Source organism: Amphiprion ocellaris, chromosome 1 (genome assembly GCF_022539595.1).
Source record: "Amphiprion ocellaris isolate individual 3 ecotype Okinawa chromosome 1, ASM2253959v1, whole genome shotgun sequence".
NCBI lineage: Eukaryota > Metazoa > Chordata > Actinopteri > Pomacentridae > Amphiprion > Amphiprion ocellaris.
Window position 1 is genome coordinate 37,560,945 of NC_072766.1, and position 23,909 is coordinate 37,584,853.

Genomic DNA, 23,909 nt, shown 5'->3' on the forward strand with positions numbered 1-23,909 from the left:
TTTTTTTATGGTTCACATGTAAATTAATACTTTATCTGTGATTGTACTAGATATTATCTGTATTTCACCAAAGAGTGAACAGTGAATTTTTCAAGTTACACTTAAAACTATTCATTGTTTACAGTGTGCATGTTAATTTTTGACACTTTGAAAGTAAGCTTCTTGCAAAAAATGAATTAGAAAATACTTTATCGTCCTTGGCCATTTATTAATTTTGTGTTTGCTGAGTTTTTCCTTGTTTTGGAGTTTGTTTGTTTTGCTCAGCAGACCTCATCTGTGTCCTACTTATAGTAGTAGTAGTAGTATTCAGTCTCTGCTGCCTGAACTTCACCTTGTCTTCAGCCAAATCTCTCCTTTCTGCTTCCAATTTCTTGAGTGTCTCTTTCTCTTTCCCTTCCTGCCTCCACTTGTGAGCAGCTTTACAATTCAGAACGGAGCGCTGATAAGGGAGGCAAGGTAAGTCTGTTATTATTCTCTCCTGTTCTTGGTAGATTTTGCTTACAGATGGAGGATTTGTTGCATGATGCACTGCCCCTGCAATCAAGAAACTTACTCTGAATAGAAACGGGTTGTAAAGGGGACAGCGTTTGTCTCTTCAGCTCCTAGAAGCAGGTAGCATTCCTTTAGACGTCCCTCTCGTTGTGCGGTTTAAATTCTTTGTGAACCGAGTTGTATCAATTCCCAGACTTTCTCTATTTTTAATGAATATTGAAATATCCACCATTCACGTCAGATTTGCTGCCCCAGCAGTTTGTCCTGAGATACTGAAGGTACCACTTCATAGAAAATCCATGTGCAGTTTTCTGCAAAGATTTCTGTCCTCAATTTTTCATGGGTCTACTGAGTAAGGGCTTTTAGTGCTTCAGTGATTTCTGGAGCACTAACTGAACCTGAAGTAGTTTTTTTTTTTTTTTTTTTTACATCCCCTGGGCTCATGTCTTCCAGTGAGACAATGTGAGGCCTTGGAGAGGCAGTTGGTGTGTCTTCTTTACTCCGCTGGGAACGTTTTGAGTAGCTTGACCTCATGAGCACACGGGGTTGTGTTCGTCTATCAGCCTGTGAGGTGAGAGTAAAATTTTGTGTGTTTGCAGTCTTAAAGTCCACGCAGCCACTCGTTTCCCAAGTCACGTCTGTGGGTCACTGGTTTTCGCAGGTGACATTTATAACCGACTGAAATAGACCTGGCCGTCCTTGGATTGTGTGTGTGCGTGTGCGTGCGTGTGCGTGTGCGTGTGTGTTGTGACTGTAATTGAGACATAGTGAATGTGAATCCAGAGGCCACCATCCACATCCTCCCCTTCTGAGTTCCCAGACCTGCAATGGGTCACTGGTCTCCGAACGCTCTCTGTGCGTCACTTCTACGCGCGATTAAATCCTCCAACTGTCTTTCTGTACTGTGGCTGGATTACATTATCTATTCTCTCAGAGGGAACACACAGCGCTCCAATCAGCCCACACACACAGCAGCAGGCCCATACAAAAAGATAAGGCTAAAATGTATTGATCCTCGAGGGAAAGAAGTCGTTGTAGCAACAAAACTAATTAAATCCTGCAGTACACAAGACGACAACTACATAATCATGCAAATTAGATATAATTCTGTTAATTAAAAGCTGTAAAAGCACAAGCAATTGAAGAAATCTTTATAAAGGAATCAAAACCATAATTCAACATCTTTATTCGTCACATGCTCACACAGTATGGGCTGTAAAATACAATATGACTGTTTCACAAGGCTGTTTAATGGCAACAAGTCAAGACAAAATTCTTATAAGATGTGTAAAATTATTATAGAAAAATGTGCAGTCTACATTGTGCAAGAGTTGCAGTCGTGTGTATGCATAGATCTGTCTGTCTGTCGTACTGTTACTGTTTTTTATTATATAATAATATAATTATATTTATTACTGTAAATGTGTGATGTATTTACGACATTTAGTTTAGAGCCTGACTATGCTGGATGGATTATTGCAGCCAAAACTGTTACAGATTTATATAGTAGAGCATTTAATAACAGTAGAACTCATTCTTTGTACTTTAATTTGAAAAATGTAGGATATTTTATATTCATTATGCGTAAAGACAAATATTTCAAGACTTTTTATATTCATTTTGATGGTTATAACTTATAGCTCATGAAAATCAGAAATCCGGTATCTCATATTTTATATATAGTTTAACTGAACTGGGAGAATGATAACTTCACTGTTTATTTTTCCCGAGTTTATTTCATTAACTAGTAACCGACTAACCATGAAGATACCGCTTTGCTCTGCACTACCCTGTATGCTCAGCTGTATACTCTGCTACATGTGCTGCAGACATTTTCACAAACTATTGTACAAACAGTGAAGACACTGCTCGGCTCCACACTGACATCTGCACAGTGTGATGAATGCTCTGCTACATGCGCTGCAGACGCTGCTGAGAATGTTGTGAGCCATTAAGTTTAAGCTGCCCTGCTGGACAAACTATGTGATGACACCATTACTAAATAACCATGTTTATTTAGCTTTTTCTTCATTTTATTTTCATATCTGATCACATATGTGCCCTTACCAATGTCCAAGACAAGCTAATATAAGCAGACTGATATGTCAGTCAGGGATCTAGTTTATTGTTGTCTATGGTAAGACCACCAATTAAAATACAGTAAATTTGAAACTGTGTAAAGAGATTGTGGTAGTGCTCTAGTTAGTTTACATTTTGGTTTTAAATTGTATCTTTAAACATACTCTCCCAGCGGTGTCTCCAAAAACCAAAGTTTCCTGCCAACTCACTGATTTTTGAGACTGAACTCAAGTTGACAGCTGAATTCCAAAATGTCAAATATGAACTGAGAGAATATTTTGAGGCCGGGGGTGTCCATTTTGTGCCATATCAGAATCAGGGAGTGTACATTTCAAGGATTTGTTTGACATTTTGGAAAATAAACTTGTTCTGTCTCTTGCAGAGAGTTACAGTAGATGAGAGGATCCGTATCGCTCTCATGTCTCTGCGGTACATATGTCGGCCAGCTTAGTTTGGCTGTGTGCAAAAGTAACTACATTTCTTTTGTTTAATCTGCACAAAAATAAAGTGAGTTATGGTGTCCTTGGGGGTGATGTGCTTGACTGTTCTTGACTGAATATATTAGGTAAGAGGCTGGATAACCCAAAGGTATAGATGAAATCACTGTTGTTTCTATCTCTGTAAGTTAATCTGCAGTTACTCAGCACACTCTTGTGCGCTCAGTCCCTAGGAAAGCTCCTTGGCTGATCCAGATTAACTCAATGTTCTTTGAGAGATGTAGACCAGACGTTCGCATCTCACCTGTCTGCTCTTTTTTCTGAAGTCTGAACTGATAGAGGACCTACTTGTCAGACAGATTGCTCCTTCATTATCACAGCCGACTTCAGTCTCTGTGGAGCAGTGTGGGCTGCATTATATTTAAAAACAATAGCACCTTACTTGTATATCCGCAGGTATAAATTACATGATGTTTGTGTGTGTGGGAGTTAAAAAATACCTGTTTTTCAACAGTCCCTGATGTATATGCTGGATGTTTTTATTAGTTTAGCTTCAAGCTATGATATGTAACATTTCTGCATTAAAATGTCTAAAAACAAATAGATCAATGTTACGTATAATTTGGGTTTTAGTTCTTTTTTTAGTTTCTTCCTTTGCCTTTGTGGGTTTTCTCCTACCAAAAACATGCATGGCAGGTTCATTGCTGGTTTTAAATTTGCTGTAGGTGTGTTTGTCAGCCTGCATGGTTTTCTTTGTTTTAGCTCTGCGATTAACTGGTGATCTGTCCAGGGTGTCACCTAGAATAGAGTCCCTCTACAGGATGGAACTGGTATAGATAATGGCTAGATAACAGTGCTGGGGTACCACATAACTGAATTCATCAAATATCGTTCGCCATAGTAGCCATCTTCCTAGTGGGATGTTAACAATTAATGATTAATCGATCAATTGCTGTAATATATTAACCAATTACAAATATATAAACCAGTGAGGCAGAAGTCATGCATGTCAGAAAATGTGTTGTAGATTAGCTGTAGTTTCTGGTTGTTCCACCAGATGGAGCCTGTCACTGTTTAATACCGTAGCGACCAAAGTAGACGGTCACTCCAACTATGGGCCGTATTAGCAAGCAGAAAGCAATGTGGATGTTGAACTAGTAAAGTGTAACCATGAGAAAGTCTTTCGTGACGCTAAATGACCACTAACCAAAATTTTCAGCAGATAAAAGTAGTTAAACCAACATAATTTCAGGACAGTGGCTAATTGATAATGTCAGACAAACGACCCATATCAAGTGTCATACGCTGTCAGATTGGTGTATGTGACGTGACTGCAGTCAGGACATGCAATGATGTCTACTGTGCTCATTTTGTGTTGTTGATTACTTCATTATCAATTGATAAGGCTGACAACAATCGGTTTATAAAATTTTTCAAAATCATGAATGCTAACATTACTTGCAGCTGCTTCATTAGAATGAAATGAAGTGACATGAATTAGTGCCAAAAAAATCTCAGTGCAGGAAAATCCCTGATCATCATCATCAATGAATGCACTCTAAATCAAACATCCAAAACAATCAAGTATTTAAAAAAGAAATACATAAAAATTGTTTAGCTAGGATGGTAAGCTTACTTCAATAAATGTACCTTTTTTTTTTTTTAAAGTTATTTTTTTGGCCTTTTTCGGCTTTTATTCGAAAGGTGCAGTGAGAGAGAGACCGGAAACAAAGGAGAAGAGTTGGGGGAAGACATGCAGCAAAGGGCCGCGAGCAGGAATCGAACCCAGGCCACTGCATCAGGGACCAGCCCCTGTACATAGGTCGCCTGCTTAACGCGTTGAGCTATATGGGCACCCAACTTTACCTATTTTGACTCAGACTTTGTCATTTAGGTCCTTAAATCGGTATCCTGCCAAAGGTTCAGGAGATCCTCAGTATCAAACCAACAGATTAGTTGTAAAAAATGACTATCATTAACATCACATAGGTGAGATACTGTTTTCACACATCCACATGCATTTTCTGCCATTTTTTTGGAGCTTGCCCATCCAGACATCCCACACCTTGTCCCTTTTCACTTTTTGGTGAATAACAAAGTGTTCCCAGACAATATAAGAGGGGCTAATCTCCACTTTCAGGCCTTCACTGATGTCACAGCTCTTAGAAACATAGAGACTCGTTATTGTGACAGCAGACGTTGCTTTGAAATGATGCATCACCATTTCTTTCAGATTGATCTTCTGATCAGTTAATCGCTTCCTGCTAGTGGCATTACAGTATTTGTACATTCTAGAAAACCACTAAAATTCAGGAAAGCTGCAAACATCTTTAACTCATATGTGGACGTTTGACTGAAAATAAAAACAACTTGACAAACCAGTAAATGCGATAAATTACCTCACAGGCAAGCAGCCAGATGTTCCAACAGATAAATTTGGTTTGTGTATATTTTGTGGCAGGCAGGATACCACTTTTATATGACACCAATGTGGCTATTAACTACGGACAAGTTCCTCAGAAAAGTCTGACAGAAATGGTGCATAATATCATCAAACAGCCCATATAAGAGCCCTGTAGTTGACAGTGGGACAGCCCTAAACCGTCAAACACTTCCTGAGAGTGTGGAGAATGGTATTGGGATTCAACATGCCTGGAAGGTTTTCTGATTAGATGCCTGAATCTCCTCATCTGACTCCTTCCAGCAGCGTTTCCAACCCTCCCACCTTCACCTTATCTCCAGATGATTGCAGACACCCGCTGCGTTTCACACCGCTGCTCGTATTTCATCATACTTTTAGCATTGTGGTTTAAAATGTGCTCAGAGAAACATCACAGGACAGTATGTTCGACTTTGGTGTGCGTTGTTAGGCAAAAGAGGAAGAATGAAATCTTTTTTTTAAAGGCTGCACCAAAGAACAGACACTTCCACACTTCACTGCTTTGACTGAGGCGGATATCAAACTTTAATCACCATCAGACTAACTAGACTAAATTATGAACTTTGAGCAAGTGCTTCACCTTCATTTCATCTGACATTAATAAAATCACTGCCTGCAGCTCTAAAGCCTGTCATTGAATACTTCTCAATTTATGGCTGTTGATTTTTTTATATCCACCATAAAGCTCAGACTTCCCACTGTAAGGTTCATTATAGGTCTTATCTATCTGCTCCACGAACACGACTCTGCACAGGAAGTCCACTTGTCACTGATGGAAATGATAGTTGACGTCCATTGTGCTCGCTATCATTTCTTTTTACCTCCTGGATATTTTTTTTTTGCCATCTTTTATGAAAAGTCTGAGCACTTTTCCCCACCAGTGAGCAGCTATAAACTGTCAGCTCCAGGATAGAGGGTTCCTGCTGGAGATACACTCTCAGAAACTCTTTGCTGTAATTAAATGCACCTGTCGTGTATCAAACTCCTACTGACTGACTGCAGGGGATTTTATTCGCACAATAAATTCTCCACTGCCAATTTACGCTCAAAGCACACTGATGTAATGGTGCGATGACTGGTTGCTATTTATAAATCAAATGGTCATCCAAGGCTGGTGTTGAATTACTGAACTATTCTTGAAACCTTTTAAGCACAAACGCTGTTGGTGAATACATAAACACGATGCTATTCTAATTAATCTCTGTAGAAATAAAAGTTTTATGGATTCCCTTTGAAATAACAAGTATCCGCAACAGAATGAACTTGCTGCTCACACTACTCCAGCTCCCTCGAGGTGCAGATTTAGATTTATAGAGTCGACACACTCTCTGTGAACAGTTGACCTATCGATTCATCCTTTTTGGTGGTATAAATCTTCTTCATCTTTCACTTAAATTTCAGTCAAAGCCTGTTACTTACTCGCACTTTTGCAAACGCACAGACCACAACAAGCCTTTGAATCTGAGGTCAGTTAATCCTCAGAGGGGCTCTCTGCCAGTCTGACTTTCATTTATTTTGGTTTAGCCTTCACGAGGAGTAGTAGTGGGTTTGTCAAGTTTAAGAAAACTGGGAGTGTGTAGTCAGCGCCTCAATGTCTGAAGCTGTGGAAAACAGTGAATTCCTCTCAGTTGGTTAGTTACTGCCCCTAGTAAAGGAAGTTAAGTATGTCTTGGTTACAAGTGATGGTAAAATGGAGAGTAAGAAGGTGCAGATTGAAGATTGGTGCAGCGTTAACAGTATTTTAAAACTTTATATCTGTCAGTTGATCTGTGTTCCAACCCTCTCATATGGTTTTGAGCTCTGGGTGAAAGAATAAAATCAAGGACACAAGCACCTAAATTTAATTTCCTTCTTGGGTGTCATAATGGCAGCTTTTTTTTCTTTGATGTTCGTGGTATACAGTGATTAGTACCTTCTGAACGTTGTCCAAGGAAGGACATTTAAGGCTCATTTATGTCCCAGATCTTCATACAAAAAGCGCAGAATTAGAAAAACAAATCAGCTCCACCTCGCAGCTACCAGGATTTCAAGGATCTTTTATTAGCATCTTGTATGAGGAAGGTGGTTTTAAAGTTGTCGCTGATTTGTGTGTGACGGTTTGCAGATTTTTATTAACCTGCTATTTAAGAAAACACAGTAGGAGACCCAAGGAGGGGAATGAAACTGACTTGCACAGGCTAATGTCAGCTTTGAGTGTGGTGACAAGAGGCTGCAGAGAGGTGGAGTGAGTGTTAAAAAAAGAAAGAAAAGAGGAACATGTTCACTCGGGGAATCTAGGTCACCTGCTGTCATTCTCCCTCAGCTCTTCCAGATACACATTGTGTAGAAATCCCACTATCAGGATGACAGCTACAAAGCTGTTTTGACGTTTAAAAAAAATTGTTTTTCAAAAGTCAGTCTGCCTCTGCCTCACTTAAACCTACTTATGCAAACACTGAAATGTTTATTGCAGGGCATAATGTCAAGATCTGTGTGGAAGTTCTCACCTGCCCAGTGGGAAACTCCCCCGTGTGTCCATCAGCAGTGATAGATTAAGGGTCACGGTACCAACACCCAGTCAGCTCTGTTCATGTTTTGTTCTGCAGGTGGACGGTGACAGGCTGGAGGAGACCAGGCTGATAGAGATTGATGAATCCCAGCGCAGCGAGCACACAGTCTTCATCACACCTCCAGAGCTGCCTCCGCTGCCCGACGGGGAGGAATATCCACTGTGCTACAGGTAAAAGCTGTCTTTATGCAGCTACTATTTCGTTTCACATAGTGGAGTTGGTGTTTTTGTGCTTTTTATTTCTTTGTAACCAGACTGTCCTACCAGAAATAACAGAGTACAACTAAATCAGTGCTGGAATCACTCAACATGCTCAAGCTTTTTAATCACCTAGTGGAATTTGTCAGTATAACCTTCTGACCTGAGTGTTTTCATTGCTCCCGTCACATTTTTTACTCACCATGGACTAATTTTTCAGTGAAGTATGCTCTTAAAACAATAAGACACAGATGCCATACATCATAAAATTGATCGTGAATTTCTTTGATTAATCATTTTACAAAAATTAAAAAACTGGAATCAATATGTACAATATTTTTCCATGTGTCCACTGTTTTTAGTCTGGCTTCTGAGTGCTATTGACAGGCTCTTTGACTAGGTCTATTTACATTTTTACAACTTCTACAAACTAGATCACCTCTCTCCCACCCCTCCTCCTTACCCACACCTGGGTCTGTTTTCTGGGTTTTTTTGGTCCTTCATGGGTAAATAGAAGCTTTTTATTTCTGTTCCACTCTCACTGAGTGTTTGTTCAAATGGAATCCAATAAAAAGTCTGGATTTGTTTAGTGTGTTTAAAATCTGTACCTTACTATGAAACGTTATGAGACGTATTGTGAATGGGCGCTATATAAATAACATTGAATTGAGTCCATGTTTTTCACACTCAACTACACATCAACTCTAGAAAGAGATTTCACCATGCAGAAACAACTTGTGCCTCTGTACACAGTTATTGATCAAGCATGTTTAATTGTCCTTTTCATCTCATGTCCTCTCAGCTCTGTGTAAATGCAGCTCAAATGAAAAATCACTGAGTTTTTCTCACATTACTGTTGGTCACAGCTGAGTCACTTATGGCTTCTCAGTTGTGGGAAGCAGCACAAATGTTTTTAGTTTTAACGGGATCTGGTTAAAGCCAATACTTTTTTTTGAGGCATTTTAAAAAAAAAATACAAGTAGATTAAAGTGATTTTTAAAGTCATGAAATATTCTGATTCCAAGCTGAGATTTTCTTTTCCTGACAAAGCAATGTGTTACAGATGATTAGTTCAAGAACCATCAGTTGTTTTTTCAGCATCCTGCATTATTTTATTGTTCAAGTATGTTTTGTTTTGCTCTCAATGTCCCTTATCTCCTCTGTTTTGTCTAAACACAACCTGCATTTCTTTTGAGTCAAAAATGGCTTCTACATTGAGCCAAGGAGTGCAGTATTTTTTGTTGGATATGGTGCAAATGCAGTATTTTTGAGGAATTTCTGTGAGGGATGTAGAATAACAACAGCAATAATAATACCACTAATTTTACACTTAGATTTGGTTGTTTATTCTGATGGAACTCCACGTCAAACATTTAATATACCTTAAAATTTCAGTTTTCACAGTTTCCGGTGCTGATAAATGATGTAGCTTTAAAAGTTTTTTAAAACAATATGCCTCTTAAACCTGTCAGCAGGGTTTGAGGTGTAGAGGGTTAATATTTGTAAATGCTACAGAGCTATTACTGTGCTGTTGAGAACCGTCGTCCTACTTGACATCCTCAATAAGAATAACTGGAGACAGGACTCACATCTAACAGCAGGATGAAAATTGAAAAACCCAAATAATAAATTGAGTTGAAAGTTGTTTAATTTGTTCTTGGAATTGCTGATTGAGAACCAGCAGGAGTCCAGCTCTCTTAGTGGGATGACTAAGGCTGAACTCTGCTGCTGGACTGTGTGGATCAGTTTATGTGGCATTTGTATTCTGCGGTTATGATTCACTGAATAATTTACGCTGAGAGATTTTTTTCACAACCACTTAAGTTAAGCTCCAGTAATCTATAATGACCAATAGCTCTCCAGATATTTTTACAGCTCTCTGTGAAGACAATTCCAAAAAAGCCATATCAATGTCACTGTACTCTTGGATGCGATCATTTTATGTTCGATTTTTCAAAATATACTTATTTTCTTTGTGCTGGTTGAATCCTCATGAGGTTAAATAAACATTTGAAGCATTTGAAAAGTGACTGTAAGAATTTACAACCCACTTAGTATCCATGTAAATATTAAGAAAAGAGATGTTTTGTGGAGCACAGATAGTAAAACTGTGTTGCCTCTGTCTTTAACATGTGTATGTATGTTCTTCATCAGGTACGATGGTTTTCCAGTGTTGAGTCTTGACCTGTTTGACCCGGTGGAGGGTCTGCGAACCCCTTCATCCCGCCTCGCTGCCAGGCACAGCTGCCCCACCAGCCCTGCCCCTATGTTCAGACGCACCAAGCAGGTCAGAACAACAGTAACTCACTGCTGTCACACTGACAGTGTATTTATTTATTCAGTTAAGTGCTGAGCTGAGGCCTCAAATGAGATCAAAAGCTCTTGCAAACCTGCAGTAAAAAGTAAAATCTTTAAAACTGCACAAAAAGCTGGTGACATAGAAAAGTTACTCTCTACTTCAATGAGTCAAGAGAGTGAATTTTTGAGTTCTACAACTGGAAGTTAAGCATATACAGAGCTACTTGAACAAATCCACACATAGAAGTGTGACTAGAATTTTTCTTTTGTAATACTATGAAATTGTTCTCCAGAGAAATGGTGATGGGGACGTTGATTTGCCTGCAGAAATTTATTATTTCCTATGGGAATTTGACGTGTCCTCAAGCCTGAATTGCGCAGTTAAAAACTTCCTTTTTGTACTTTTCATCAACAGGAGATCAAATCAGCCCAGAAGATTGCCAAGAAGTACTCGTCCATCCCTCAGCTGTGGTCTAAGTGCCTCCTCCGTCACTGCTATGGTCTGTGGTTCATCTGTCTGCCAGCATATGTCAAGGTTTGTCACTCCAAGGTTCGGGCGCTTCGCACTGCATACGACGTCCTCAGAAAGATGCAGGTGAAGAAGCTGCAGCCCCCTGATGAGGTACAGTAGTGGTTCCCCAAAAATACCTGGCACAGTATTAGCTTTTACAAATTGGACTTATCTTGGTTCTCTTTTCAGCAACCAGGGTCTGTTTTTTATCATCAACATATTGACTCCACACCAGAAAAACAGATTAGTATCAGAACATGCAAAGTTAATTGGAATGACAAGATGTTTTTGACAATTTCTTAGGATATTTTCACGCCATTATGACATATAAACTGAGAAAAATAAACACTATACTGTTTATTTTGTTATAACATGAAAGGTCATGTTTGGATGAGGAAATGTGCAGAGAATGTATACATTGAATATGGCTCATTTACACGATTTATTTAAGCTCTACCTCATGCTTTGTTTGAGACATGGTGAGATTCTATTGTGGATGATTTTTTGATAATTATGCGTACACAAAGAAGGATTTTAAAATGCAAGAGGCTGCACAGAAAGAAGAATGAGCCTCTGGAGGAAGCATCATTTCTCACTGCTGTAGGCTCTGAAGGCTCCATGGATACATGATAATATCAGCTACTGTGTTCAATAACAATGAATCTTAATCTGCACCTCTATGGAAACAACACAACCGTGGCTGGATGTAGAGACAACTCAAACAGGTTTTCTGTGCAGAATCACAGTCAGAATACCATGAAAAATCAAACTAAGACAAAACAAAAGTTGAATTTCTTTGATTATTTTACAAAAACGTAAAAAAAAAAATCAAATCAACATGTTTAACATTTTTACAAATGTCCACAGGTGTCACCAATACTAAGAAAAAGTAATAAATCTCCATATTATAAATTATATCTTAGAAATTGCATTTTTTTAAATCTGTTGACATATTTGTCTCTTATTTGTTCTGCAAACCCGAAGTTCAGCCCAGTTGAGTCAAAATCTGAATTTTGTGAAGTGATTGTGGGTCACAGATGAGTCAGTCATGGCTTCTTCGTTGTGATGAGGAGCGCAGAAATTTTAGTTTGTTACAGAAACTGTTTTTTGGAAAATATATATTTTTGGCAGATTATTTTTGACAAATTTTTCAAGGTGATTTTGATAAAATATCACAATTTTAAGCTTAGATATGGATTATTTTTCAGATAAAACCAATAGTCACACATGATAAATTCAAGGACCATTGGAAAATCCAATGACTTCCTGTTTTTAAGGTTTTTTGCTTTGTTAAATTATGTCATTTTGCACATTTAAAACAAAACAAAACGTGCCTTTTATAACTGTCAGCAGGTTATGGGATTCAGAGAATTAATCACATCTTGTAAATTAACCATTTTCCTCCATTTATCCATTCTTCACCCACCGTTTTGTCATTCAAACATGGGTTTCACATCACATGTTGTAATAACGTGTAAACTTTTTATGATGTTGCATGATACTGATCCCTTCTTCTTTTTCTGGTGTGGCACCAATACACTGCTGTAATTTTCAGATGTTAACTGTCTTTCTGACGAAACAATCGTACATGTGCATTTGTAGGTGTGTTACCGGGTGCTGATGCAGCTGTGTGGACAGTACGGCCAACCTGTCCTGGCTGTCAGAGTCCTCTTTGAGATGAAGAAGGCCGGAGTTCACCCCAATGCCATCACCTACGGCTACTACAATAAGGTATAGCACTCGCCTCTATTACTAATAATCAAGCCAGAAGCTGTTGTGTTTGAAAATCTACCAGTTTTTTTTTTTTTTTTTTTTTAATTTATGTCATAAAAACATCACAAAAAGCACCTTTACTTATTTACACAAACACTGAATGATGGGTGCAGCTTGCTGATACCCACTGTAACGTCTCGTACCAGAAATAATAAAAATATATGAGTGCTGGGACATGCAACTACTTTCCTGTTTCCTGGGTTTGCTGTCCTTCTTATTTATATTCTGCTGATTCAGCTACAAGTTTGTATGAACACATCCATGCCAGCCAAAAACACATCTCTGGGAACAGTGTGCAATGAGATGCTCAGCTCCCGTCAGCAGTGATGGATGAACAGGCAGACACAGTTAGGGAATTGGCTGCTGTACAAATGAGGCAGGCTGCTATAAGAAAAACATACCAAGAACTTGCGCAGCAGAAGGTTTTTGAAGGTGTCACATTAGAAATTGTTGAAAAACATGATAAAGTTAGAGAGAAGAATTGAAAAATACTATAGAAATATTAAAAAGTAGTGTTGTTTTGTTGCTATTATACCTCACAACATCTTTGCTTTACAAGAAATGACCTCTGAGTGACATCTAAAGCCTCTGATTGGGTGCAGTTTCTCCAAAGGTTAAGCCACGTGCTGGATAATTACAGCTCAGGATCCTGGGTGATGATGACTGATTGCAGCCTTGACGTTGATTGTTAATTCATGATTCACAATAACCGCAAAAATAATTGCATCCAAATTATCGCACCACTGTGTTCAATCCTTAAAATTCATTTCCCTCCGGTTGCTACTAACGAGGCAAAGACGCTTCATCACAAAAATGCCTCCACAGATGTTTAAAAAAAAAAGAAACATCGGTGACATTTGCAGTTTAGCCCCAAGGTTGTTGGACGCCGCGTGTGATCTCACCCAGGTGTCAGGATGAATCGCAGCTCTGTTATCATCACAACCTGTCCCTGATCCGACCATCCAAGCAGCATAAAAGTAAATTGGCTGATGTGGGAGCAGCCTGTCAGGAGACGGGGCCGCAGTAAAGGTTACTCTGGTGTGTTTTGACACCTCGGAGGGTCTTATTTCATTTTATAAATAACAGGTTTGGAGGCAGAAGGTGGCTGATTCTTACATGGACACAAATTCTGTTTTTACTGCTGCTCCTGAACTGGACATTTGAAGGTTTTTTTTTCCCCTCAGTGTATTTTTGCATCTTCTAAGTCCAGTGCATCTCATAGAATTACAATATCATGGAAAGAGTTTTGTCTTTTCAGTCATTTATTCAAGAAAATTAAAATGTTACATATTCTAGATTCATAACATGTAAAGTAAAAATGTTTCAAGCCGTTTTCTAGTTTGTTAGATAATTATAACCTATAGCTCAAAAAAAATTTGAGCAGTGTATCTCAGAATATTAAAATATTTTGAGTGTAAAAATAGTTTGCTAGTTTAATATTTTCTGCCAGTTCATCAACATTTATTGAGAATTATGACCTACACCTCAAATAATTTTGAAAAACATATTGCACAATATTAAACTGTCATTTTGAGGTTCCTGGCTTGATATTTTCCATCAGTTATTTAGGAAAGTAAAAATTGAATATATTTTAGATTAAGCAAAATGCTTCAAGCATTTTTTCTAGTTTCATTTTGGTAATTATGACATATAGCTCTAAAAATGTAGAAAAATGTTTCTCAGAATATTAAAATATTTAATTTTGAGATTGCTTTTGGTTTGTTGGTTGAATATTTTTCATCAGTTATTTAAGAGTGTGAAAATTTCGTATATCCTAGACTCATACGTAAAGTGTTTCAAGCAGTTTACTAGTTTAATTTTGATAATTATCACTAAAGATTTTTAAACACCGTAACTCAAATATTTCTATTTAACTCCCATATTTCATGCAGTAGTCCGTAGTAAAGGATCTACAACCAGGTATTAAGTATATAAATATACTTTTCAGAAGGTAGACATTTTTGTATCGTAAATCCTTTTTGATTGACCTTAAGGAATATCCTAATAATATGAGATACTAGATTCCTAATTGTAGTGAACGATAAGCCATAATCATTTTTCACTTCATGTGTAATGAACATAGAATATGTAAAGATTTACCTTCACTTGTTCACAAATTGTTTGAGTATATCCACCCATGTGCTCATTCCCTGTTACAGTCATATGGTCTTTAGTTGCACCTAAAACAGATCCAAATATCTGAAATAACACCTCTTTCAATAAGAAGAAGAAACAGCTGAATTACTAGTGAGCAGTACCTCCACAAAACTAAGCAGAAAAGAAGACTCTTCCTGAAACTGCAAAGAAAGTAAAACTTACTTTAAAAAGTGGAACTAAAGTAACCTTGTTACCCCGCAGCACATGGAGTTCACAGTGATCTGAAGCTTTCTCTTGTTTGCACTTTAAATATATATATATATTCTGAGTAGATCAGCACTGGAGGCCAGGCGCCGTGTGATATAATGGCTCAGTTCAAGTTCTACAAGGAAAGAATCAAAAAATGACATTCAGTCAACATAAAAGGCCATCAGGAGACACGACTGGAGAGCGCTGCTGAAAAAACACAGACCAAATATCAGACTGTTGTGTAGAATTCTACACAGTTGTTGCATAGATGGTAAAAACTGTGGAAAACCAGACCAATGACAAACAAAGACCCAGCAACATTAAAGGCCCTTTTAGATACAACATGACTTGAGCTTAGCTTGTCACTGGGTTCTAGTGGGACAACATAAGTAAATAACAAGAAACAAGAACAGCACTCAGAGAGCACAGTGCTCCACCAAGGCTGCTCAGTCGCTGAATGATTTCCGACAGATGAAGTCTTGAAAAACTTTGTGGCAGAAATCACCGCACTATAGAATGTGGCCATTTAATATAGATGTACCCAGAAACAGAATGACCTTGTGCTGAGTACAGGTGTGTGTTATACATGTGTACGTTATGTATGGATACCGAATCAGGTCATCTAAATATGGAGCGGGCGGAGGCAATTGATGGGACTCAGAAACACTCCCACCATTTAATCAATTATTCCTTGTATCATTTCCGACGGATAAGTCCCGATATGTCAGCAGCGGTGGATTTGTAGTCGGATCACAATCATGTGATCGTCAGCAGGCAGCTGACGTAGTGTTCACTTGTTGTCATGGTTACAGTAACGCTGTTCCACTATCTCGCAATAATACAGAAATCTTTAACAAATCTGTGGATCCAGACTATAAGCTGCATCACTGCCAAAATCTAATCACTTGGTCCTTGTGTCATTTCTGACCTTCCCTAAAAATTTCATGTAAGTCTGTTTTTGAGTAATGTTGCGAACAGAAAGACAAGCAGACAGACAAACGTACGCCGATTGTCACATAGCTCTGCCATGTTCCTTGGTGGAGCAAAAAAGATGCCTCCTCACATCATTACTTTCATTAGGAAAGCCCTGTTTACACGTCTGTCTACAACAAGCTATCTGACTGTTAAAACAATTGACTGTATATAAAGAGGTCAAAACACACCTGACAGGTAAACTAAAATAGAAATCCAAGATCAGACTTTCCATCTAAAGTCTCTTTTAAAGCAAACTTGTCACACAATTGAGAAAATTCAAACATACATCAGATTTTCCACCATTTTCTCTCCTCTACCTGGCTGGATGCTTCATCCTATTGGCTGTGTGGATATTTGTCACAGCGTTAAACAGTCAGAATTCACCTAATCTGAACTTTGACTGCTGTGACTCGTTCGTCTGAAACGGCCATAAATCGTGACAGACTCTGTCCGGGAGAGTTTTGGGCTTTAACTTCACAGCAGTGGACTTTGAACAACATCTGTTTTCGTGAATGTTGCGTTTTGGCCTCAGCGGTTCAGAAAAACCACACGATTATTCTCCATTATCAGTGGTCTGTTTTTGTAAATAAACATTCTGCACAACAGGAGGCTGATCTGAGCTTCATGGCGAGGTTAGTCGAGCAAGAAGTCAGTTTAATAGCAGCCTTTTGATAAACATTAGGTGTTAATCAAGCTTAGAATGAGCAATAAATCTAATAGAGGTTTGTTGGTAAATAGAAAGCAAAAATTCAAACGAACGAGGACTGGTGACCTCTCATATCTTTTTGTTAAATATTAGGTAGCTCAGTTTTGCAGCAAACGGCTAGTTGTGGTTGTGAAAGGGTAATATTAATCTACCAGAAAAGCTCACTTATTAACACATTATATCTTGTTTGTTCTCTGTACAAACACCAAAGTGTATTAATGACACACTGGAGTCCCATAAAGTATGTATGTATACTATCTTTTCAGGGCATAATGACTTCCTGGAATATCGTCTGTCTGCTAAATATGAAACTAGAAGCAGCAGGTGTTGATCTTTGCTGATCAGACGGATAAAACGTGTTAATCACAGAGTTCAGCAGGTGGTAGTAGGAGGATTTTTTCCTTTCCCTTTGATGGCAGAACTGTCACGATCATAAAATTTTGGAAAGTTGATTAATTGTATGACATTTAATTGCAAATAACAACTTAATTGCCTTTTCTTGATGATTTTATGCCAATCTTTTTTCATTAAAACCAAATTGTGCAAACATCAGCACTGTGCTGTTTGACTTTGCAGCTAAATCCATGACATTAATGTCAATAGATGCTAATTGAAATGCAGCCAGTCGAATATTAGAGTTAGGCGCCTCGAGATAAACAGTCGGTGCCATTAAACCACAGCAGAACAATGAAGAACAAATGGTGGAAAATAATGTGGAAATAGTTGCTGAAACACGACATTTCTCCTAATTTCATTCGGCTGTTTTTTTGCTGGCGAATGGAAACGATTTTAGCCATTATGCAAAATATTCGCCGTCAGTTGTAATAAGTTTGATCAGCTGTGACAGACTTGCAGTTTTTCCCCATTTTCCAGTCTTTAAACTAAGCTAAGCTAACTGTCTCTTGGCTGTAGCTTCACATTACTTGGACTGATGGTGTAAATTTTTTTATCTAACTCTCAGCAGGAAAGCAATTAAGTGTATTTCCCAAAATGTCAAACTGTTTTCCTGACATCTGAACATCATTTCCAGACATTAACTGTCAGTCAGTAAAAGATGTTACTGGTTTCAGCCTAAAAAACAACTGTCACATTTCATATTCTGTCACCCTTTCGTTCCCTCTCTATCTACACTTTAGTGTTTACAAATGCTTGCAGTACAAAGCGTGGCTGTGCTTTAGCTGTCTTAACAACATTGTTGGCAACATCTCAGGGAGGGCAGCCTCATTTCACCAGGCCCACATCCTCAGAGCCTCCCTACAAGAGCAGCCTGCTCAATAAACCCACTTCTGTTCGGCGGCATACCAATCGAGTTTTTCTCAGGGGGGTGTCTGAAGTTTATTTTAGGGGCAGACAGACTCTGTCGAACGTGACTTGGCCACCAACAGCTGCCTTTTCCTGTTTCCTTTTCCGTCGCTTGAGTGTGACTGTGGGTCCAACTCCACTGCCTCTGATGAAAAATTCATCCTTCATATGGAATGGGGATCGGTTCGGGTTCAGTTCGCCCACATCAAAAATGTTGAGTTTAAATTGAACAGATGAAGTCGGAGCTGCAGCTCGCACAATATTCACACTCTTCACATTCAATAATTTATTCAGGAGAAAATTATGAGCACAATTCATGGTGAGAGATCTTGGAAATACAAAAATATTCTTTGTGAAATAACTTTGCTGAGTAAATTAGCGGCAACGTTTCTCTTCCAGTCGTCTAATTCAAGCCTCTCATTCTGTTCTGTCCAGGCGGTGTTGGAGAGCACGTGGCCGTCCAGCACCAGAGGAGGATATTTTCTGTGGATGAAGCTGAGAAACGTCATCCTGGGCGTGGCGCAGTTCAAACGGGCGCTGCGACGACATGCTCCCCTCACCCAGAGCCCTCTGTCAGGTAACTGTCAAATATTACAGCCACAATCGGTTATTTTTTTGTAATTCAGAAAAGTTTTGCCGTCACGACACTGACTGACATGTTCAGGTGTTTTTAAATCTTTGGTTTGGAGTTCATGTTACAGCAAAATTAAAGAAATTACAAAAATGTCCAATCAGAAGGCTGTACTATGAAGCAAATTAATGATTTAGTGACGTATGTTGAGCCTGAAGCCAGAGTTGGATCTCTTTTAACCTGCTGGATCAACGTTATGGTTTACGCTGCCTTCTCTTCAGAGTGTGGGATTTAAATCAGCTGCAACAGTTTTTTCATGATAATATTCTGTCAAAGTGGTGTAAATACTCAGCAGAGGAAATATGTTTCATCTGCAAACCTGTTGATCTGTACATTAGTAATTCCACTGAGCAAAGCTGTGCAGTTACAATAGCAAAACCTGGATGCATTGTGTTGCCAAGAGAAACTACATACATTCAGCTGTTGATGCAGAAAATACTTAAAGATGTTTTTTAAGTTCTGTCCTGATTTGCTGCCAAAACCATTTACAGTGCTCTTAGTGCAGCTACTAAAACACTGGCTAGAAAATTTAGCAATCTTTTGCTAATTATCACTGAGAATTTTCAGTCAATAACATTAATTCCTCTTTAATTTAAGCAAAAAACTAAAGTGTTTTCATGTCTCCTTTATTATCAGACAGTGTCAGATGTAAACTCAGTTCTTCAATATCATGTTTAAATGTTTGAAGTTTCAGGGCTTTAATGTGCAGCTGCATTCAGTCACTGAATGGTAAAATAAATATATTACCTTACATGATCAACAATTTCCTACCATCATTTCTCTCATAATTTGCAATAACAGCTTTATTTCAAGTATTAAATTACTATATTCTGTATAGCTCTCCTTTTATAAAACAACCTGATTGTCTTGGCTGAAGAAGAAAGCATAAATTGGTCAATTTTGGGCAAAGGGAGAGTTAAATTATGTATGAAACACCTTTTATTGGAGTCTGAAGAATTAAACCTGATTAACAAAGAAAGTTGAGAACCGCTGTCATGACACCAAATATCTTTAATGGGGATTGCAGGTTTGGTCGAGTCAGCTAACACACAGAAATCCAGGTTATGTTGAGGTTGCTTCGTAGTTCAGTCCTCTGGTGTGGAGGAAAATAATAAAGAAATTCATGTACTTAAAAAAGAATATCCAAAACAGTGAGAGATTTTCAGAAATAGTACATTTAATAAACTCTTTGTCATGTTAGTGTATGTTTTTATTCAGTGAACCTCATTGCTAATTAGAATTATTCATCATATATAGATGGGCACAAACTTAGAGAATACATTGACTTATAGTAACATTATAAGGATACATGCTCCTCATACAAATTCAAAGAGACACATCCAAAAATCTCACTTTCAGAAAAGACAATCTCTTCACCCACCATTTCTAAAAATACATCTGTCAGCTGTAATAAACGTCCAGCAGAGTCGAAAGGTGAAAGTGTAAAACACGACTATCTCAATTTGTGCGATTTAACTCCCCTGCATGCCAGTGAACACCTGCACACCCGGTGCATGCTAATTCCCGTCATGCTAATCCTGCTTTTTTTTAAGATACTCCTTGTCGTTGCAGCCAGAGTTCAGCACTGATTCATTTTGTAAAACACACACAGTGGGATTTCTCTTCGTCTGTCGCAGCTTTTATGATTTACAATACATGACAGGTTTTCTGTGCTGCTGTGCACTGATTAAAAGACTCTAGCTTACACTAATAGGTGATTAAAATGAATCAGTTGTCAAGTCAGTCTTCCTTTTCCTTGTAATTAGCACAAAATTACATATTATCTTTCATATGTATTTACGGTTCCCCTGTATGAAAATAAAGTTTTCATGAAGACTGTTTTATAACGGTGAATATGATTTAGTGATTTCTTTAAAAACGGCACTCATTTGGAAGAAATTTGTCAACATAAAGAATCTTCTGGCTTTGGAACAATCGTTTCTGATTTTATTTATCGTCATTACAACTTGGTTTCCTCAAAATTGGAAGTACGATGTGATGTGAAATAAGGCAAAGCAACTCAAAGACATCAGGCAGCAACTCTTTGTTTCTTGATTTAAAAAAGTGAACATTTTCCATAACTAATCTACAAAAGAATTAGTGGCGGGATGCAATGAAAAAAAAATTAATCTAATTAATTACAGGCGTTGTAATTAATTATTCCCAATTAATCGCACAGTTAAATAGCAATATTTGACACAATAAGTGAAGTTTTTCAATTCAAATAAAATTGTGGTTGACAGTTGAATCAATGAATAGACATATACGTGTTTATAATTTTAAAAAAATTTAAACCGGGACTTATAGAAAAAAGTGATTTTGATGATTTAAAGCCTGGTTTTAGTTAGGTTTTTTTCACTGTATGGCATATAACGTCAGCATAAGTAGTTCAAGGATGTTCAAAAAGTTGAAAATCCAGATTCATTCTGTTTTCATAGTTCATAGTAAACTGACTTTAGTTTCATTACTGCCACCTACTGGGCTGGAGTGTTCATCAGAGTTACTGGTGTGCCAGAAATTAGGGAACTGAGAAAGTCACAATTAAATGTGTTAATTCATTTAACGCATTGTTTTTGTTGCAATTAATTAATTGAAATTAACGCGTTAAAGTCCCAGCCCTAAAAAGAAGTCTATCTGATACAACATCTCTTACTCTGATACAAGTCTTATTGGATCAACTGGGTGTTTTTTTCAAGCTGTACAAAACACAGACTTTGTTGTCATGCAGTCACAGTATAAATTACCTTTACCCTCACATTTTTACTCACTGTGAACTCATTTTTCACTGTAATATGAAGTCCTGCACCTTTATGGAAAGAGCACAACCATGGAGTAGAAGTAGAGAGAACTCAGAAATGTAGTTTGTGCTGCATAACAAAGGTATAATGCCATAATGAAAATAAGAAAAATAATGAGATTGGAATTTATTACACCTGGAATCAACATGTACAACTTTTTCCGACGTGCCCACAGGGGTTACCGAAACTGCAAAAGTAGTAGCTCCACATAATTGGAGGTATTTTACTCTTTTTAATTTTTAATTTGTCTTCATACTTGTCTCTTTTCTGCTCTGTGTAAACACTGCCTGCAGTTCAACCGAAACAGTTTTTGTCACGTGACTGTTGATCACAGCTGTGTCACTAATAGCCTCCCGGTTGTACTAAGAGCGCCAAATTTTTAGTTTTTTTTTTTACAGAATGTGGTCATTGGAAAGAGTTTAATTTTGGCATTTTTTTTAAAGTAAGACATATAGAATACGGTGGTTTAATACCACAAGTTATATTTGGTTTAATTTCCTAGACAAAACTGGAAGTAACATGTGCAGAGTTAAAGAAATGTCACAAAGTTTAAACTCAAACAATTCTTCTTGTTTTTTACAGTTTCTTGCTCTGATAACAAAAAACATGCATTTCATACATGCTGACAGGCTTTGGGGTTCAGAGGGTTGATTTATTTTTTATTTTCAGTGCAGATATTCTCCCCTACAAGATAACCCCAATAACTAGAGAATGATTATTTCAAAGTAGATTTCATCAAGTCATCTGATCAAAATATTAGAGTATATATATCACAGAAAAACTAAATATCTCATTGTCTGTTGTTTCCAGCATCATGCAGCCCTACTAAGTAACCCTAACTGGCACGGACTCAGTCGGACAGTTCTTTCTTGTGCTTCCTTTATCGGCATTAAAAGATAAAATATCTGATATAAAACGTAGAAAGGAGAACGTTGAGCCCTTGTGGCGCAGTGACGGCCCTCAGCCTCCTTTAACGCCTTGTTGTTTTTGGGCAGATGGCAGCGACCTGGACGCTGTGAGTCACGGCAGCCTGGATAGTTCTGCCGACACTAACCTGGCCGACGCCCCCAAAGTAGACCCCACTGACGATAGATCTAGCACAGGTACACCTCCAACGGTTGCTGCGTGACTCCATCTTTCACAGGCAGCCATCTTGTTCTTCATCTTTTTTTTTCTTTTCTCTCAATGACATTATTTTATTTCCTCCTTCCTCATTTGTCCCACTCACCGACCTACGGCCTCCTCCTTCCTTCCACACCTCCTCCTCCTCCTCGTCCTTCCGCTGCCTGTTTTTTCCACCTTCCTTCCGTGCATCCATCACCTCTCCCTGGTTTTGCGGCTGTGGTTTCTGCTCTGCTCTGTCCCTAACCCTGCCCTTCACTCTGGCCCTGCCTGTGTTGCCCTTGCATGCAGTTGGCCGTGGGGGCGGCAGCGTGGGTGCCAGGGCCCCGGTGGCACACTGGGGGGGCTGTGAGCTCAGAGAAGCCACCCTCCACCCAGGTAAACCTCTCTGAAACTTCTCATCGTGCCTGCTCTGCCACATCTTCATCTTCTGTCTTCTTCTTACTCATCGTTTCCTCTTCCGCTCTGTGATCTCCTCTCTCTGTTCTGCTGCTCTCTTGCTCATTTCTTCGTTTCACTCTCGCTCCTCGCTTCACCACCGAGTGATTTGTCATTGTCAATTATGGCGAGCAATTACCCAGAGGCACATTCTTTTTGATTACGGAAATAATTTTAATCACGGAGATGGCACCTCGGCGGGATGCTTCGCTTTTGTGAGCAGAGAAAGTGAAGGGGAACCACAGCAGGTGGTGGCGACGTCCGTGTGCAGCTCTTCGATTATTACAGTCCTGCATCGGGCTTCGTCACTCAAAGTCGCTGCACACTGTATCGCTGCCGCCGAGCTCTGCAGCCTCATGGTTTATTTAGAGATGACGGCCACAGAGGTTCATAGCAAGGATGAAAGAGGAGAACAAATCATGAGACAGCTGGTTGCCTGGAGACTCGGGGAAGTTTTAGAGGCAGATGGAAGAGTCAGCCTCGAGTCTTAGCAGTCAAATTCATTAGCAGCTGTGAAGATGCAGTTTGTTTTCTTACAGTAACAGTAGATCCCTTTACGCCCCGAGGAGGATTCCTTTATCTAGCACAGCTTAGTTGCTTTTTCTGTCTTCTCCCTGCAACAGCTATGAGCCTCCCAGAACTGAGGAGATGAAAGCGAAGCAACGCCTCGCTAGTTACTTCTCTTATGTATGTTTCATTTACATCTCCAGCCACAGTAAAGCTCCAATAGAGCCACATTTTACACCCAAAGCTCCTCCTTGTGTTGTATATTTCTGTGACCTTCTGGTTTATTGTCAGGCTTCAGCGCCACTCTT

General features: G+C 38.7%; 1 protein-coding gene across 10 annotated transcripts in view; it reads left to right on the forward strand.

Moving 5' to 3' along the window:
• LOC111575108 (C-myc promoter-binding protein-like) overlaps positions 1 to 23,909 on the forward strand; it is a 110,864-nt gene that overhangs the window by 64,951 nt on the left and 22,004 nt on the right. For 2 of the 10 annotated variants that reach the window (XM_035952714.2, XM_035952715.2), the window contains exons 14-21: positions 418 to 456; positions 8,034 to 8,167; positions 10,349 to 10,481; positions 10,908 to 11,114; positions 12,606 to 12,734; positions 18,541 to 18,682; positions 22,530 to 22,637; positions 22,948 to 23,034. In XM_035952714.2, the coding sequence (XP_035808607.2) occupies positions 418 to 456; positions 8,034 to 8,167; positions 10,349 to 10,481; positions 10,908 to 11,114; positions 12,606 to 12,734; positions 18,541 to 18,682; positions 22,530 to 22,637; positions 22,948 to 23,034 (979 nt within the window). The remainder of the gene's footprint in view (positions 1 to 417; positions 457 to 8,033; positions 8,168 to 10,348; positions 10,482 to 10,907; positions 11,115 to 12,605; positions 12,735 to 18,540; positions 18,683 to 22,529; positions 22,638 to 22,947; positions 23,035 to 23,909) is intronic. The other 8 variants (XM_035952716.2, XM_035952721.2, XM_035952718.2 and 5 more) reach the window with 5 other exon arrangements.